Raw genomic sequence first — 18,987 nt, forward strand, 5'->3', positions numbered from 1 at the left:
TTTTTATACAGTTTTAAGCAGCATTATAATAGTATTCCAACTTCTATGGCAATAAATAAGCTTTTGAAATAATATAGTTTGAGAAACCACCCACCCCCACGTCATGTGACGAAAGCAAGCGCGGGCATTTCGGAAGTGTGGCACGCAAGCGAGAAAGAAAGACTGCAATAACGTTACATCAAAACGCAAACGGTGTTTTTAAAGGTAGGGATATTTTTAATTATATACTGCTTTGTGACATACATGTCAAAGTCCGTTTTAACTGAATTGTGGCAAATGTATTAGCGGTTGTAAGTTACTCAGATAATTAGCAAGCAAGATAAAGAGCTCGGTTTAACGGCTCTTGATATTCAAAATATTGTAACATTAACGTTATTCATCTGATATTCTGACGTTAAAGCTAAAGCAACTTTGACTTTAGCTGTCTTTGCGGTATTGGTCATTTGTCATGACCATAGACTGAAGGGAAAAAAAAACTTGTTGTGGAAACTACTTTTTCCAAATCTGGTTTTCACAGAAGAACATATCATAATGTTAGCTGCTAAATTACCACAGCGATGTATTAACGTAACGTTACTGTTTATCAGTCACTTTCATCACGTCTAACTGCAGCAGACGTAAAGTTATGTGGGTTTACTTGGCTAACGTTAGGCTGAAAGGCTCTAGATGAGAAACTAAAAATAAGTGCACATTCATTGTCTGATGAAACTTTGAGCAAAGCAACATGTTTGTTTATAACCTGTTCACCTGAAATTGTTAAACTTTGAATTTTAATTATAGTTGTTTGGTCTTTGAATATAGCTTACACAGGTTGTTACAAGCGTTGTGAGACTATACAAATTCTTTGTTTTGATTTGTAAAAATGGTTTCAATTCTAAAAATATTTATGTAATGTTACAGTTAGTTGTAAATATGTATGTGTGTGTGTGTAATAAATAAATTACTCCTTGATGTTAAATAATAAGAAATGTTTTTTGAGCACCAAATCAGCATATAAAATTATTTCTGAAAGATCAAGCTACATTGAAGACTGAAGTAATGATGCAAAAAATTCAGCTTTACCACGTTTTATTTATTTTAATATATATATATATATATTTTTAAATTGTAATAATGTTTCCACAACATTACTGTTTTTATTATATTTCGATTAAATAAATGCATAAGAGACTTCTTTCAAAAACATTTTGAAACCCAAACTTTTGAACGGTAGGTTGTGTGTGTGTATGTTTTCCAGTTTGCACACAGTACAGTATTTTGCAGCACTCAACCCGGTGGGACCTCCTTTTGTGAATGCATATAATAAGTCAGGCTTGCCATAATGTCCTTTGACTATCTGCCTTAGGATAACTGAATATCTGACGTGTGAGCCGAGTTCACATAAGCAGACATGCTGGATGGGGCTCAGTTCGTTGAGGCATTGTCACGGTTGGGTTACCCACGGGCGTCTGTGCTGAAAGGTTCTGAATTTGACTGGTTATTTGACACCGCACCAGAAAACCTGCACCTTTTACGTGTCGTCTGCAACCGCCTAAACCGCAACAATGTTCTAACGCCAGAAGAATTGCAAGCATACAAGGCACTCCGGGAGTCTGGTAAGCTCAACTTGGATGAGGCAACTCTGGCTGAGCTGCTTAAAACCTGCTTGCCCGTGGATGGAGGTGTAGGGTCACAGGGCGGTTCTGCGCTGGGTGGAGAGGGAAATGTGACAATTGAGGACCTCGAGACAGAACTTCAAGCTCTCCGAGAGGAAAAGCAGCTAAAACAACGCAGACTCAACAAGCTGCAGATGCTAGCTACCAACTGGGGTGCGAACTCCTCTGCATCCCAAGCACTGCTGCAGGAAGGAGGCAATGTGGTAAAAGATGCCAACTCTGCCTTGGCAGCTGAAAATGCATGCACCAACTCAGCAGTAGAGAACGTATCAAAGGAGACCACCAAACTGGCTGGCTTTTTCCAAACCCGCCCTCATTTCCTTGGGAGTAAAGATGGAGCCGCTCCACCTTTAGTTCCTCAATCAGGAACCCCAGTACTCCCCTCTCAGTTGTCTCTAGAGCCGTTCCTCCAGCAACAGGAGCAATTCACCAAAGCGTTGGCTGCCTACACTCAGCGTCAGTTCTTTCAGGGCATCTCGGACATGATGGAGAGCTCCACATTCAATCGCTGCCAGCTGACAAATCTGAGCTGCTGCAGTGAGAATGAGGAAGAAGAGAATGATGGACTAGTGGAGCTCAGGAGGAAAGAGATGGCACAACTCCAGTGGGCATATATAGTGGCACAGTACCAGCTGGTGAAAGAGAGGGCAGAGGAGTGTGGTGACAAAGCAGCAAAAGAGTGGCTCATCCAGCAAATGAAAAGCAGCACAGAGGTAAACACAGTTTAAGAATGATACTTTTTTATGGCAATCTGTGTATTTCCTTTGGTCCTTTGTTTTTCAAGACTTGTAAAGTTGAACAGAAGCAAAGACTATATACACCATGCAAAAGTTTGAGTCAGTAAGTGTTTTTTTTTTCTTTCTTTTTTTTCTTTTAAGAAATTCAGCAAGAGAACGCATTAAACTGATGAAAAGTGACCGTAGAGATATTCATAATATTACTTAGGATTTCTATTTCAAGTAAATGGTGTTCTTTTGAACTTTCTATTCATCGAAGAATCCTGAAAAAATTTAATCACGGTTTCAACAAAAATATAACAATAACATTGAAAATATTAATAAATATTTCTTAAAGGTGCATTGCGCACCTCTCTGAGTTTTTGCAGAACTATGCCCCCCTCTGGCGACAAGCAAAACTGCCTTACTGTCTTTGTCTTGCGTGGAGTTTGCGTTGGGGTTTATGAACTACAAGCCGGTCTCTTTGAATCCATCTTCTACTTTTGTCGAAAGTTGACTGAAGTTTTGTCGCTCGAGTTGTCTTCGCTGATACGGAGAATGGCGGCGAATAGACAAACCTGCCAGACATAGCCAGGGGAGCGTGAACGCGCATGACGTCACGCCCAGTCTCACGTTCCGGCCCGAATCCCTCTTATTTATTTTACTGTACAGGATTATAGAGGCAATCGCAGTGATCAGAGAAGGGCTCATTCAGCCCATCAGGCAATTGTTTAAGCATGTATGGGTTAGAAAAACGGGTATTTTTAACATGAAATGTTGCGCAATGCACCTTTAAGGACCAAATCAGCATATTAGAATGATTTCTAAAGGATCATGTGACACTGAAGACTAGAGTAATGGACAAAATAAAAATAAAATATTTTAAGTTTTAACATTTTAAATTATATATAATTTAAAGTTAATACTTTTTTAACCACTATTCTGACATGTTCCCAAGTAAATTTGGTTGTAGATAAACACACTGTGCTAGGAGAAGAAACTTGTGCGTGTGACTTTTAAATAATGATACAGTTGAGGCATTATTTTCTGTCTCTTGGATTGAGTATTACCTATAAATGTTTCTAATTTTCATTCTTCCCTCCCTCTCGTAGTCTCTGTGCTACTCACATGTGAGCAGGCTTGAGCCTGATCTACGGTCTGAGATCCTCTCAATTCAGTCTGAAATTCAGTCTCTAATGTTAGACCCTGTCCGCTCCGCATTACGAGACTGTGCCCGCCTCCTTAACATCCCCGTGGTGCGTGGTGACCTCACTCTTCAAGTAGCCAGGCAAAATTACTACACCTCCAGACAGAGCGAAGTTCGCAACCAGCTTCTCAGTCAGAAGGCCTTCTTCGAACTTGTGCGTCTGGCCCAGGATGCTGAGCTCCTTAGGGGGAAGAGGGTGATGGAGCAACTTGATGAAATGGTGAAGAGGCTAGAGGGGGCAGCAGAAGCTGCTACTCAGAGAGAAAACACTCTGACACAAACTCACTTGACTCAAGTCCCCTACCTTGGTCCTAATGCTAAACAACAGATCATGAGCTCCAAAGACACAGCCTTTAGCAGGTAGCCCACCATGTGTGGAGAGAAGTTTAATTTACAGTTTTTTACAGTTTCTTAACCATGTAATGCAGGTTGAGATTGTAAGACTATATCCTGTGTTCATCCTTCAGGTTGCTGCAGATGCTCGAGATGGGTAAGTCCTCAATGGAAAGAGAGGATCCATTCCAAACCTACGATAGGCTGGAAACAGCAGCCTCCAACCTACAGGAGAATCTGGTCAATGTACAAGAGGCTTTGGATGGGGCCAGACGAGAGCAAGCCTTTACTGGAGCTCGTTTAGAAAGTGACCGAGATGCGCTCGACCAAGTGGCGTACTCGGACATTGTGCAGCCTCTCCTGAGGCCGCAGGTATGTGCTACAGCCAAATCTGCACTGGAGCTCTGCCCTCATGCACAGGTATGTCTTTCTTGTCTTTCTTTTTTTTCAACCTTACCGCCATTTTCTACATCATCCCTTGTGAATCCCAAGAAACGTGAGCAAATTAATTTGTCAACATTCATGACTTGTAAAAAGCATGCACCTCTCATTATTGTTTGGTGGTGGATTTTTCTGCATAGTAATTTTTTGGTGCTGTTTTAAGACTTGGTGTTTTCATTCTTTGTGAAAAGATTCAAAATTGTCTGGCTTCTGTATTCTTTCCTGTCACTGCAACACCTCACTATCTATGAAAGACATTTTATTGGACTGTGATATTTGTTTTCTCCTCTGAGAACAGGCTTTTTAGCTTTTTAACAAAGTTAGTCCAGAATCACTTTTAGAGTTTTAAATGGACCTTAAATTTTAGTTGTTTTATCTATTTTTATATTTTAACCTGGATAGGCCATGACATTTAAAACAATTCAATATTGTTTTCAAAATTCAAAATACTATATTCAACACACATAATATTTAATTTCTCCTCTTCACTTCTCATTTTAAGGTAATCTTTCAAATTGAATTTCTTGCATACACAGAAAGCAATCAGTGTTCATTGGTAGTTTAAATCCTCTCTGTCTGACTTGTTCCAACCTACTCTCTCTGTTTAGGAGCTCACAATTGTTCTAGATGAGCTGGAGGTCAAGCAAAAGACCTTGTACGCACTTCTTCAGGATATAGTTGGAGACTTGAAGGCCAAACGAGGGAGACTTGAACGCAGTGCCTCCCTGAGGAGAGAGAGGGAACTCTATGTCTATTTCCATCTGGATCCAAGACTGCTCAGTAGAGCAGTGAGAGATATAGAGGCTAGAGCAGGAATGTAGAATCAGATCTCCTTTGTCTTCACCAGCCAACATATACAGAGGTCCCTGCTGCAAAAATATGTCTGACTGAGAAATGAATGTTAGATGGAGATTAGGACATGGACCATTGTTGCTTTTATGTTGTCAGCTCCATAGATCTTATATTCTCATGTATTCTTTTTTAATCTGCTAAAAGTGAATGTTCTTTAGGTATGTCAAATTTGTGTTCAATGCCTACAGTTTCACATTAATTTGCATTTGTACTTATACAAATGAGCCACACCTTGTATAAATAATGGTACTTGTAAATGTTTTATGATTTAACTGTTCTATCTTTGTGAATAAACATATGTATATGATGGAGCAAATATTTTTTTGTGTGTGTTTTCAAAACTTTTTTGTTGTTGTTGTTTTTTGCTTAAACTCAGTTAAGAATTTCATCTTATTAAAAAGACCACAAGAAAAGACCAGTCGACTGTGTATTATATTGTGAGTGATAGATCTGAGTTGACTGACAGACATTGGACCAATGGATTTCCACTCATATATTGTGTAGTGGAAGAGTATGACAGCAGTGTTGCTTGTGCACATTTGATCCCTTTACTGTCAGATTTCCAGCACCTCTTCTTAAATTGCACTGCTATTTTTCTGCATATGTGACTACAGGGTTAAGACAGACTAGGAGAGCAGGAAATGAGATGGAGAACTACCTCTGCAGCAGTCTGAACGCAGCTCCTCTCTCTGCAGCTGCACAGAGCATCATAGCAGCCCTTCAGTTCCAGTATGTGCACAGAGCAGACAGAAGCAGAGCTAGTGAGTTAGAAACATTCCAACAATATTATTAACTTGAGACTAGTTTTGGCCAATACAATTTTGTATTTTATTGGTTTGTTCACACAACTGTCTGAGGGAATCTGTTCATTCAAAATTACAGCCTTGAGTAGTAGAGGCTTCAGACTGTCTCAGCATCAGGGCAGAGATGACAGAAATCAAGAGATCTGCACAGGGAAAATCAGGTGAGTAGTAAGGGTTTTAGATAAGTTGTGGACATATATTGAGCCAACAATACTTAATATATTATTTTCTTTACTACAAATAAAATGATTGTTCATTTGATTGTTTTGAACTTAAAATTCTGATTGTTTTTGGCTTGAACAAATTAACATTGATAGTATTTATTCTCTGATTGTGTTATCTTTTAATTCATGTGTTCTTTCTCTCTTTAGAGACTTGGACTTAAATAATCTGGCAGAAGATTCAAACCACTTCATGCTAAGGGATGAGACCAGTAATGAGAGGTTTGCACTCTACTATGCTGGTGATATCATAAAGCCCAACACCCAGCCTCATATACCGGTAGCACAGGGAGAAAACAGTTTATGCTTGTTCCACTTTAATAGCGTGGGGAGCCCTCAGGCTAGACCAGACGTTATGACAGAAGAAGAGATCCATAAACTGACCTTGGGTAAAAGGCGGTGGATTCAACCAGCAAGCCCCATTGAAAAAGGCCCAGTAGGTTGTAATCAACATGAGGCTACCCCAGTGAAGAAGATCAGCTTTAGCCAGCTTACGTTCCCTACTAACAACTGTCATCCAGCATCCAAAGAAGAGTGCAAAAGGATTGATAATGTGGACAAGCAGAGTAAGAATGGACAGATAGACCAATTATGGAGCTGTCGATCAGGGTTGACAGAGAACGATAACTATGATTCTGTTTGTGAGGAAATCTCAAAAGAGGCTAGAGCTGACAAAGCTGTGTTTATACAAGTGCAGCATAATAGTTTTACATCTAATGCAGAGAAACCAACATATAAGTATCAGGATCTGGAGACCAGCCATTGCCGGCAAGATAATCGAAACTCTGAATTGTCAGCTCCAGTGGAAAATTGTGCTTATGCCAAAAGATGTGGGAGCATCTTTGTCTTTGAATGTGAGCAACACACACCTGTTAGGCCAGGTGAAATACTGGACTCAGTGAGGGAGAAAGAAGACAGCGACTCAGAACAAAGAGAGATTACTAAGAGCAGAACTAGTAAGTACAACGCTTGATGGACTTCTAGACAATACAAATACATATTAAAAAAAATTCTTATTCTTTCTATTGTATATTCTCCCAGTGTTTCTGCTTTAACTTGACTGAACATTTTTTTCATTTGCAAACAAATTGTGCACCAGTTCTTGATCAAACCAATTTCAGAGTGTTATCAAGATAATTAATAATTTGTGGATTGATGTTTAAAATAGTTTTAGATGGTGTATAGCACATTGCAGGACATGTCAACTTTCCATAAATACAAGCTAATGATAAACAGACACTACCCACTGGACAGAAATTAGCTTCTTTTTATCGTACATGCAGGTTCTCCCAAGTCAGATGAGAATACAATCCTGATGCCTGTTGAAGAGAGAACTGGAAAGATGGAGTCTACAGTACACCCCGCCAGTGTTGGTGTGCAGCACAGCATCCAGCCCCGGTCTCAGGTAATGCACATACTCCAGAGCAGAGAGAAGGCAGTCCTTTTCATCTACGAGGTGTATTCTGTGTGAGACTCTAAAGTGATAAGAAAGTGCAGCACAAGTAAAAAGTGGTCTTTTAGGGATCAGTTTACGTGTAAATGTTTGAGCATGAGGATCACTCTCTACTCAGAAGGCTCAGAGTGGTCCATTAGCAGTGCTGCAATGTGGGAATGAAGATAAAGCATTTATATTATAATATATACACTCACCGGCCACTTTATTAGGTACACCTGTCCAACTGCTCGTTAACACTTAATTTCTAAGCAGCCAATCACATGGCGGCAACTACGTGCATTTAGGCATGTAGACATGGTCAAGACAATCTCCTGCAGTTCAAACCGAGCATCAGTATGGGGAAGAAAGGTGATTTGAGTGACTTTGAACGTGGCATGATTGTTGGTGCCAGAAGGGCTGGTCTGAGTATTTCAGAAACTGCTAATCTACTGGGATTTTCACGCACAACCATCTCTAGGGTTTACAGAGAATGGTCCGAAAAAGAAAAAACATCCAGTGAGCGGCAGTTCTGTGGGCGGAAATGCCTTGTTGATGCCAGAGGTCAGAGGAGAATGGCCAGACTGGTTCGAGCTGATAGAAGGGCAACAGTGACTGAAATAACCACTCGTTACAACCGAGGTATGCAGCAAAGCATTTGTGAAGCCACAACACGCACAACCTTGAGGCGGATGGGCTACAACAGCAGAAGACTCCACCGGGTACCACTCATCTCCACTACAAATAGGAAAAAGAGGCTACAATTTGCAAGAGCTCACCAAAATTGAACAGTTGAAGACTGGAAAAATGTTGCCTGGTCTGATGAGTCTCGATTTCTGTTGAGACATTCAGATGTTAGAGTCAGAATTTGGCGTAAACAGAATGAGAACATGGAACCATCATGCCTTGTTACCACTGTGCAGGCTGGTGGTGGTGGTGTAATGGTGTGGGGGATGTTTTCCTGGCACACTTTAGGCCCCTTAGTGCCAATTGGGCATCGTTTAAATGCCACGGCCTACCTGAGCATTGTTTCTGACCATGTCCATCCCTTTATGGCCACCATGTACCCATCCTCTGATGGCTACTTCCACCATGTCACAAAGCTCTAATCATTTCAAATTGGTTTCTTGAACATGACAATGAGTTCACTGTACTAAAATGGCCTCCACAGTCACCAGATCTCAACCCAATAGAGCATCTTTGGGATGTGGTGGAACGGGAGATTCGCATCATGGATGTGCAGCCGACAAATCTGCGGCAACTGTGTGATGCCATCATGTCAATATGGACCAAACTCCCTGAGGAATGCTTCCAGCACCTTGTTGAATCTATGCCACGAAGAATTGAGGCAGTTCTGAAGGCAAAAGGGGGTCCAACCCGTTACTAGCATAGGGTACCTAATAAAGTGGCCGGTGAGTGTATATATATATATATTGTAAGTTTTCTTTGTATAGAGGAGAAAAAAACGAAAACTTCCCTGGAGTTATAAAGTATCAGAGTGATGAAATGACAATGAACTAAGCATACACGCACATACAATATACAATCCAAAGGACAGCATTCTTTCACCTGCTTACAGAGTTATCCAGACAGAGATCACTAAATTCTATATGTTCTATATAGCATAAACATTAAAAAGCCCCTATTATCTGTGGATCAATTATCTAGTGTGCAAGAATGTTTTGATCCTGAGTGCTTGTAGCTTTTTTTTTAAACTTCTTTCAAGGTGAAACAGCCTACTAATGAATAATGGAAATCTCTTACTGCAGATGTCTGTTACATAAAGAATCACAGGGGTCGTTTAGAGGTTGAGAAGTACCAGACAAAGTCTTGTCCTTGCAGTGATAAAAGTGTGGGTGAATCAGCCTGAAAACTGCTTTAGAGAGCTTTATTAATGACAGCCTGGGAACTGTGTGCGCATATTCTCTTTTTGAAGCTTTTTTAAGCTGATTTGTCTGGCACTGACATCCACACTCTGAAATAGAGGGTTGCGTGTGGATGGCTGTCTGCTGCCGATTTAAGCTTTTTGGTGTTATGAAATTGACTTTATTTGCATTGCTTTTGTTAAATATTCTCTTCACATGTGAATAAGAGATAGTGTGAACTCAAATGTCCTCTTCTTAAACTCTGCCTTGTTTTCTTGGCATACAGGCTGGTGAGGGGGAATCTTTTCCAAAGCATATTAGAAAATGGGAACCCCCTGGTCCCTTACAGGAAGGTCCTAAGATCATTTCATCCCAGGAGTTGTGTGATAAGACACTTAGAAACCAAACATTCTGCCATGCAAAAGTAAAGGGCTCAGTGCATCTCTTAAAACCAAAAGCTCCACAGTCTGGTGTCAAGAGGCAGAGACATCCCCTCAGACCCCAGAAACAATCTAAGAGGCAAGGATGCAATAAACCGAATAACTTCAAACTCCCCAACCCCTCCGATCCAAGTCTGTCAGGATCCAAAATAAGCTATCAAATGTCTTCAGAAACAGATATAAAAGAAGATGGAACCACAGCAACCCCTAGAGGGGCTTTTAGTTTGATTTCTGATCCCAGGGTGTGTGACACAGGCCGTCTCTCACAAGAGGATAGAGAATGCATGTTAGAGGAGGTTGGAAAAGCGAAAGCATTAGTTGTCACCATGGTATACCAAGATGGCACCATACAACTAGACCCAGAACAGGTGTGTTTACAGATTTATTCGATGATATTCATCTAAAAAAGTTTGGAGAAGAAAATAAATGAATGCTTAATTTCAGCAAGGATGTATTAAATTGATCAAACGTTACAGTAAATACATTTATAATGTTACAAAACATTTCTAATTTCAAATAATTGTTTATTTTTGAAAAAAATAAATCTGAAAAATATGTATCACCATTTCCACGAAAATATTAAGCATTACAACTGTTTTCAACATTTATAATAAGAAATATTTCTTCAGCGCCAAATCAGGAGTAATGGCTGCTGAAATTTCAGCTTTGCCATCACAGAAATAAATGATAATATCTGTAATTTAAAAATATTACTGTTCAATCAATGTATTTGTCAAATACATGCAGCCTTAGTTTCAGAACTCATTAAAAAAATCGACTCATACAAGGCACATTGAAAGAATTTCAAATTTGTACGAGTGGTAATGTATGTGAGCATTAATGGCTTGGTGTGTTCAATGTCTCTAAAGAGGCTGTGCCCTGCAGTGTGTGGCCTGCTGGTTTTGCTGAAGACTGATTTGGACTCAGAGGGACTACAGGACAGGCCACCAGAGAGGGTGCTATACCTCAGACTAGAGCAGACACCAGCCTGGGCCCAACAAGACTTTATACAAAAACAGGATGCCTTCACCAGGTGTGCTTGTATTTTTTGGAGAGGAAATTAGAAAAAGACAGAGAGTGTTTGTCTATTCTCCTTACTATCCCTGCTTTTTTCTGTCACAGATTCATTTTTTTTTTTTTTTTTTTTTAAGGTATACTGTTACATGTGTAATGTGGTCACTGTGTAGGTGAGCACATGTGTGGATATGATATTTAGAGATGCTGTAGGTGGTGTTCAGTGTGTTTCTCTGTATCTGTTTGTGTCCTTAGAGAGCTGCTGCTGCGAATGATGTGTGGCACAAAGCTGTTTGTGTGCTTTAAAGCTAAAGACCTGCTTCGCACAGCATTGAGACACTTTAGCAGAGACCTGAGCTGGAAACAAGGTGACGCATATGAAGGTCCTTTATCTCTGACTAAACAGTTACCATGTTATGTAGGATTCAAATTCTAAGACTACATTGACATTATTTTAAAAACTGGAAGTAAACAGTGGGTTAAGACATCAAAAAGTTGAGAAAATTTTAAATATTGTTCTATAATTCTGTTTTATATTCTAACATAAATATATTCTATCCATTGTTTCTAAGTCAATCATTTGTTAAAGCAAATTTGTGACTTATCTTGTTATACATTCCAGATACTAGAAAATTCTGAAATTCATACTTTTATAATGAAAATAATAATCATCTTTATTTTCTATAGCGCCTTTAAAAGTTAAATCTCAAAGCACTTCACAAAAATAAGGAAAAATAAAAGAGAAATACAACAATATAAAAGAAAAGCATTCATAAAAGAGAAATAAATTCAAAATATACAATACAAATATAAAATGTTATCAAAAGAGTTTAAGTTAATTGTATAGAAAAAAGATAAATAGTTAAAGTAATCAAATAAAAGCTACCCTAAAAAAAGTAAGTTTTGAGGTAAGCTTTAAAAACATTCAAAGATTCCGCTTGCCTGATCTCAGAAGGCAGAGAGTTCCAGAGTTTTGGAGCAAATGAAGATAAAGCCCTATCATCACCCATAGATCTTAAACGAGTTGGCGGGACAGTTAAAAGACCAGCTTCGGAGGAGCGGAGATCACGCGTTGGGATGTACGGGATTAAAAGTTCCGACAAATATTGAGGAGCCAGACCATGCGAAGCCTAAGTATGAGTAAGCATGAGAATTTTAAAATCAACACGAAACCTGACAGGGAGCCAGTGTAAGGACTCCAAAATAGGAGTGATGTGATTCCTATTCCTGGTCCTAGTCAGGATTCTGGCGGCAGAATTTTTAACAAACAAACTGTAATTTGTTTAGAGTAGCTTTTTATGCTGATATGATATTAAAGGGGATCTATTATGCAAAATTTGCTTTTATAAGATGTTTGAACACAGATGTGTGTCCACAACGTGTGTAAACAACCAGCCTATAATGGTAAAAATCCACCCTGGCCTGTACTTTTTTATAATCCCCATAAATCAGAAACCGTCACTCCAAACGAGGTGTTCCATATTTATGTAAGAGTAGGGGGAAGCCCCAGCTATGACTAGTGATGATCTGTTATCACCAGTTAATGTTTTATATATTTGAGCACATCATTTTACGCCGGACTGCTTCACAAAACGAGGGTCAGATCAACGCTGGATTTGCACAAAAGTTGTTTCTGAAAGATTTTTAGATTAACATGACGGTACATGCTAGTCGATGGGTTGAATCAACTTAACTCCACAACAGCTACATATATTTATCCACTAACAATTCAGAAACATCCAGTTGTATCCTAAAAAGTTTAAATTCGGTGTCCGACTCCAGTTCGAACATGTAAGGCTGAAAACCGTGTCTGACAATTTCTGACATTTTGGCTGTTTGGCATCCTCCAGTTTTGTTGTTGCTGGAGTATCCGAAGCACAAGCTGTAAAAACTCCGCCCTCTTCTGGAAAGGGAGCTAGGAGCAGCAGCTGTTGCATTTAAAGGGACACACACAAACGTGTTTTTGCTCACACCCAAACAGTTTCAAAACATTGTACTAAACTAAATTAACTCTGAAGCCGGGGACACACCAGGCCAACGGGCAATGTCATTTTTTTGAGCATCTGTTGGCTTAGTTTTTTCGGTGTGTTCTGCACCGTTGGCTCTAACCGGATAACGTCTTTTTTTGTTGTTGTTTTTTGCCGATTCAGCGTGTTGAAGCGCCGTTGGCCTGTCGGTGAGAGAAAGAACTCTGATTTGCTTTTCAACATAGTGAATGAGTCAGTGCACGAGAATAAAAGTTAAAGTGATGAAAGCGTGCAAAGAAGTCAAGACGGCACGGCAAGTTTATTTATATAGCACATTTCATACACAATGGTAATTCAAAGTGCTTTACATAGAATAAATTAAAATAATCAAAAGAAATAAGAATAATTAAAACAGTTTAGAATAAAAAAATATATATATATAATACAGTTTTATAAGGGTTTTATAATTTTAGGTCATCTTACCTGAGCGTTCCAATGCAGGAATATTTTCATAATAACATAAGCCGAGTGGAATGAAGAAAGTTAACAGCATGATTGATTTTCAAAATTGCAAGCAAGTGCTGCTTTGTATATCTGCAGTCCTAGTTTCGGTTTCCCATTTGAATGACGAAAATAGACTATTGATACCTGCTGATATGGACAGTTATTTCCTTACACACAGGTGCAGAACGCACATGCTAGTTGACAGTCGCCTATTGTCCTTTTTGTGTGTTCAAGCGCAGCTTTTTGGCCGAGATGCAGCTGACGCAAAGTGACAACACAGTCAGCTTTTGTCGCCACTAGTTCTTTGACGTCGACTTGGTGTGTCCTGAAATATTTTCAATAGTGCTCTCACTAATTGACTTTTGAACCCCACTTTATATTCACAAAAGTTGGAAATACTGTTTAAATTTAGACATTACCATTAGATATAGACTTTTAATACATCTAATAATGTTTTAAAAGAATTTGGGAACAGTGGTATTGTGGGTAATATTTGAGTAATTTGTGACTTTGATTTCTGATTCTGTGCAGTTTTGGGGTGTCAAGTCATGGATCCTCAGATTGCTGCGTGGTTGTTAGATCCTGGCAACTCTGCTACCTGCTTTCAGACCCTGCTTTCCAAACACTACACACATCCAGTTCCGCCCACACTGGAACCTGTGCTTGGGCAAGCCAAGGTCAGGATATACACTTGATTCAATAAATGGTGGTCAGGAAAGGCCCCAGCAGCTGTATTTGAATTTTGAGTTGGTAACGACACTTTTACTGGTGACATTGTCCCTCTTCTTACTGCTTTATAAGGTGACTCAAGCGATTTCAAATTTGTCTCTTCTACACAAGCTAATGGTGGAACTACATAACAAGCTTCAGGTAAGTGAACCTGAATCTTTTCTAAATAAAGCATAATGTACACTGTTTCTCAGTTTTCTCTCTTATGGCGCTTTTCCACTGCATGGTACAGTACGGCTCGCCTGGGTACGACTCACTTTGTGGCGCTTTTCCACTGCATGGTACGGTACGGCTCGCTTTAAATGGTACCACCTCTGTTGAGGTTCCAAGCATACCGTACCGATACTAAAATGTGACGTGAAAACACTGCAGATCACTGATTGGTCAGACGGAATCGTCACTACCAGCGTCATTGTATATGCGAGACATCAAACCCGCTAGATTTAAATAGCCAGTAACAGCCACCGCTGTAGCACCTGTTTTAAAACTACTTGTTTGACTTGCTTGAAGAAAAAAGAAAGAAAAAAAACTTTCAAAAAAGAAATGGCTGAATTGTGGTCAGTGGACGAAGTGCAGATGTTCCTCTCGTTGGTTGCCGAGGAGCGGATAAACTATAACGGTCAGACTATAATCCCACCCGCTTTGAAGCGGTACTAACTGCAGTGGAAAAGCAAACCGAGCTAAAGCGAACTGTGCCGTGCCGAGTCGTACCACGCAGTGGAAAAGCGAAGCGAGCCGAACCGTGCCGAGCCGAACCGTACTGAGCCGTACCACGCAGTGGAAAAGCGAAGCGAGCCGAACCGTGCCGAGCCGAACCGTACTGAGCCGTACCATGCAGTGGAAAAGCGCCATTACTCAGAATTTTCCTTTCCTGTCTGTCTTTTTCTCTATAGACTCAGGGGCTGTGGCAGCTCTATTCTGGCATAGAACAAAAGATGATTCCAGTTCTGGCAGGTCAGAGCAAAGAAAATTTAATGATTTAACTTACAGAATCTCACCATACTGCATATCCGTGATTTATTCATTTTATGATATAATGAGTTTGTTTCCATTTTTATGGAATATCACTGTATCGCTGCTTTAAAGTCCCCCTGTAGTCAAATATGTTATCCCTTAAAGTCGTCATGAAATAAAAAATATATTTACTTTGTTAGCGCACATTACTAGTCTTGTGGTGAATAATTAATCAGCGCAAGTTAATACACAGAAAAAAAATGTTTTTTTCATGGTAATCTTTAATCAAAATCTGAACATTTGCTTTCGCTCTGGAATGGCGTTCCTTCTCTGACTTCAGTTTGACGGCTTGGGTTGAATATCCTTAACCACTCCCCTCCAACCGTCAGTTTTCTATAAACGAGGGATGGAGAGGAGGTGCACTAAAGTAAAACCCTGCCCTCTATTCAATATTCCGTTTCCCTTGGAAATACATCACAAAACTGGAGAAAAGTCAGTTGCAACTTCGGTTTACGGGGACTTTTTGATAATCAAAATGACACATTTTAACTTTTTTCTTCCTGTGAACATTTTTTAAAATAGCTTGAATGTTACTCCACACCCTTGCTTCATTTAGTATACACGGAACCATGAATATGCAAATTAGTCCCTGCCTCCACTCACTCACACCAGATCGGACTACCTGATCCACTCGCTCAACTTTACTGTAGTAAACGCTGCATAATGGAAAGTGGAAATACTGGTTTAATTCAGAAATACATGTTTGAACCAGAAACTGATTCAGAAGAAGTGGAAGAGTGAATAATACAGGTTTGTCTACAAGTCAATGTATCAGAATAGTAATGCGTTTTATGTATAACTCTCTACAACATCTGACACATAACGTTAACTGATATGATTGGTCTTTGGCTTGACTATGTTATCAAACAGCTAATAATGTTTTGTTAATGTTACACAAATCATGTTCCCGTTCGCCATCTCAGAGTTAGACAGCTGCCTTCTAAAATCAGCATCCTTAGAAATGAATGAATGAATGAGGCATTTATATAGCGCTTTCATATGTACTACTGTACACCCAAAGCGCTTTACAATCATATCAGGGGGTCTCTCCTCAACCAGCACCAGTGTGCAGCATCCACTTGGATGATGCGACGGCAGCCACAGTACAACGGCGCCAGTGCGCTCACCACACACCAGCTATAAGTGGAAATGCTTTGAACATCATAGAAAGTCAGTGTAGAAAAGCCCCGCCCTGCATGTTGACGAGAATGGTTACATGTTTGTGATGCTAGGAAACAGGGCCGGTGTTATGCCGAGTTTTTGTCTGTTTTTGAGACAATGAATTTGCGCACATTAAAAACACCATATAACAAGACATATAAACAACATTAAAAACGCGTTGAGTCATATTTTTCTGTTGTTGTTTTCTGTTATTTTGTGTTGTCTTTGTATTTTGATATTACATTTTATTAGCTTTGTACAGCACATTGGGCAACTGTAGTTGCAATAAATTGTTCTATATAAATAAATACAATAAAGAAAGTAAGAAAATTTAGATTTTCACCACAGGGGGTATTTTGCATTTACAATGGAGCCAATAATTTTAAGGTGCTGCTTTAACATTATTCTTGCTCTCTCTCAGCAATGGAGAGCTATAAAATGCATGTGGACAAGGAGGCCTTGAAAAAGACTTCAGAGATGTTGGGGGTAAGAGTTTGTGTATGTGATTCTTTGAAACAACTATAAACTGATTTTCTCAGGCCTATCTACCCTGAGGGAAATGGAAGGTCTGTTATATGTAGTTAATATTAATCTACTCATCTGTCACTGCTCAAAAAGAACATTATCAATTAACTTCTCACTCATTCTCATGAGTGAGAATGACACGTATATTGCTTCCTCTAGTGCTTTGTCTATATTAATTTCATACGCTTCTACACTTTTCACAATTCTCCTCTTCTATTGTTCTTCTACATTTCTCTCATCCTTCCCCAGTTCTCTCAGAAGAAAGGAAGGGATAAATAATAAAACACTACTGGGTTATTCTTTGTTAGGGGTTTTACTCCATCTTCTGTTTTTGAAAGTGTCAGAATGTAAAGCTTCTCACTTCTAATTAGGGTCTCTCTTGTGCTCTCTCTCTCAGTCTAAGCTGAAGCAGTTAGAGCAGGAGGCTCACCAGGCCGCAGGTCAAAAGTTCTTGGTATCCAGCAGTGCTCAGCTCAGACTGGTCAGTGTTTTTGAATCGCTTTGCTGACCTTGAAAGCATTTTTTTCATGCCCAAAATGTCTATTAAGTAAGTCACTAAGTTTTGAAATAGGGTCTTGTGCCCGGTCAGTTCATCTTGTCAAACCTCTCCTCCTTTCAGATCCTCTTCGAGAAGCTGCGTTTACATGAACTTTGTGAGAATAAGAAGCTTCCCAAAACAATCAAACAACAGCAGTCAACATCAGAAACAGCTGTGAGCACACATTTAATGTCCTTATATATGCACATAAACATGAGTGATGGTCTCATAGATGTTATTGTTTATATTTACACTACCGTTCAAAAGTTTGGGGTCGGTACGATTTTAAATACTTTTAAAAGAATTCTCTTTTGCTAACCATGGCTGCGCTTATTTGATTAAAAATACAACAAAAATCAGTTATAGTATTAAATATTATTCCAGTGTAAATCAGCTGTTTTCTGTGTGAATATATAGTAAAGTGTAATTTATTCCTGTGATCAAAGCTGAATTTTCAGCATCACCAGTGTCAGTGTCTTCAGTGTCAAATGATCCTTCACAAATCAGTATAATATGAGGATTTGATGCTCAAGAAACATTTATTATTATTATCAATGTTGAAACAGTTGTTGGTCTGTCAGTTGTACAGTTTTTTTTTTTTTTTTTTTTTTTAGGATTCTTTGATGAATAGGAAGTTCAAAAGACTTTTGTAACATTATAAATGTCTTTACTGTCACTTTCGATCAAATTAATTATTCCTTGATAAATAAAACTATTGATTTCTTTCCTCCAAAAAATAAAAATAAAATTCTCACTGACCCCAAACTTTTGAACGGTAGTGTAATTATTGTCTGCAGCAATCTTAATGCTTCGGGCCAGATTTACTAAATGCTGGGGACACACTTAACGACTAGCTGAAACATTCTAAGACTGAACTAAAAACACTTAAAGTCTGGAGTCGTAAGTATCAAATTACATTCATAATCGGCCTTACAGTTTTTAAGTGTGTCCCCTGTTAAACAGGGCAAATTAGCGTGAGAGCACAATTCCAAAAAAGCGCCAATGGGAAAGCGCACAAAGTTATGTGCGTGATCTACTGACGACGCGCAAATTAAAGAACACAGACGCATCCGGATCATTTCCAGAATGACCAACGCAATCTACCAGTTGGCGTCTGGTTTAAGACGTTTTTTGGGCGGTAAATAATGGCGCAAGCATAAGTAAATTGGCGAGCGGAAAACCTTAGTAAATCACCTTGCATGATTCATTTAAATGCTCTCCTCCCATAAATTTTGCACCTGAAAGGGAAACTCCTACAGATGCATATGCAATAAGGTCAGCCGCAAAAACAACTCTGTCCACGCCTTTTCAGCGCTAATTTTTCAACGGCATAAGAGGGTTTGTGCTGGCGCAAGCTGTTAGTAAATCTGGCCCTTAGTTTGCATGTTTTGATGATTAACGCATATATCAAATTCTCAGATTATCTGATACACATTTAAATTTTATATACGCAGCATAATAAGACAAATGGCTCATAGGCTACAGAAGATTTTTTCTTCTAATGTTTTTTTTTCTCTAGGTCTCCTATTGGCACACGATGTCTGATTATTTCGCTAAAATTAAAAGAGTC

The 18,987-nt window shown here is 39.2% G+C and overlaps 2 protein-coding genes across 2 annotated transcripts in view; both read left to right on the forward strand.

Annotated features, from left to right (window-relative positions):
* Window positions 1–1,188: 1,188 nt before the first annotated feature.
* On the forward strand, window positions 1,189–5,304 carry haus3 (HAUS augmin-like complex, subunit 3). Its single transcript, XM_056268569.1, has 4 exons — window positions 1,189–2,368; window positions 3,484–3,938; window positions 4,046–4,331; window positions 4,961–5,304. The coding sequence occupies exons 1-4, from the start codon at window positions 1,391–1,393 to the stop codon at window positions 5,171–5,173; spliced, it is 1,932 nt and encodes a 643-aa protein (XP_056124544.1). The 5' UTR covers window positions 1,189–1,390; the 3' UTR covers window positions 5,174–5,304.
* Window positions 5,305–5,821: 517 nt separating this feature from the next.
* The window catches only part of poln (polymerase (DNA directed) nu), a 46,145-nt gene continuing 32,979 nt past the window's right edge, over window positions 5,822–18,987 (forward strand). The window contains exons 1-13 of the mRNA XM_056268620.1: window positions 5,822–5,965; window positions 6,087–6,168; window positions 6,379–7,184; window positions 7,512–7,633; window positions 9,812–10,333; window positions 10,835–10,998; window positions 11,235–11,347; window positions 13,982–14,127; window positions 14,252–14,320; window positions 15,073–15,133; window positions 16,776–16,840; window positions 17,277–17,360; window positions 17,499–17,591. Of these exons, the coding sequence (XP_056124595.1) occupies window positions 5,851–5,965; window positions 6,087–6,168; window positions 6,379–7,184; window positions 7,512–7,633; window positions 9,812–10,333; window positions 10,835–10,998; window positions 11,235–11,347; window positions 13,982–14,127; window positions 14,252–14,320; window positions 15,073–15,133; window positions 16,776–16,840; window positions 17,277–17,360; window positions 17,499–17,591 (2,442 nt within the window). The 5' untranslated portion in view covers window positions 5,822–5,850. The remainder of the gene's footprint in view (window positions 5,966–6,086; window positions 6,169–6,378; window positions 7,185–7,511; window positions 7,634–9,811; window positions 10,334–10,834; window positions 10,999–11,234; window positions 11,348–13,981; window positions 14,128–14,251; window positions 14,321–15,072; window positions 15,134–16,775; window positions 16,841–17,276; window positions 17,361–17,498; window positions 17,592–18,987) is intronic.

The sequence above is a fragment of the Rhinichthys klamathensis genome, unplaced genomic scaffold (assembly GCF_029890125.1).
Source record: "Rhinichthys klamathensis goyatoka isolate OS25496 unplaced genomic scaffold, OSU_Roscu_1.1 h1tg000275l_1, whole genome shotgun sequence".
Classification (NCBI taxonomy): domain Eukaryota; kingdom Metazoa; phylum Chordata; class Actinopteri; order Cypriniformes; family Leuciscidae; genus Rhinichthys; species Rhinichthys klamathensis.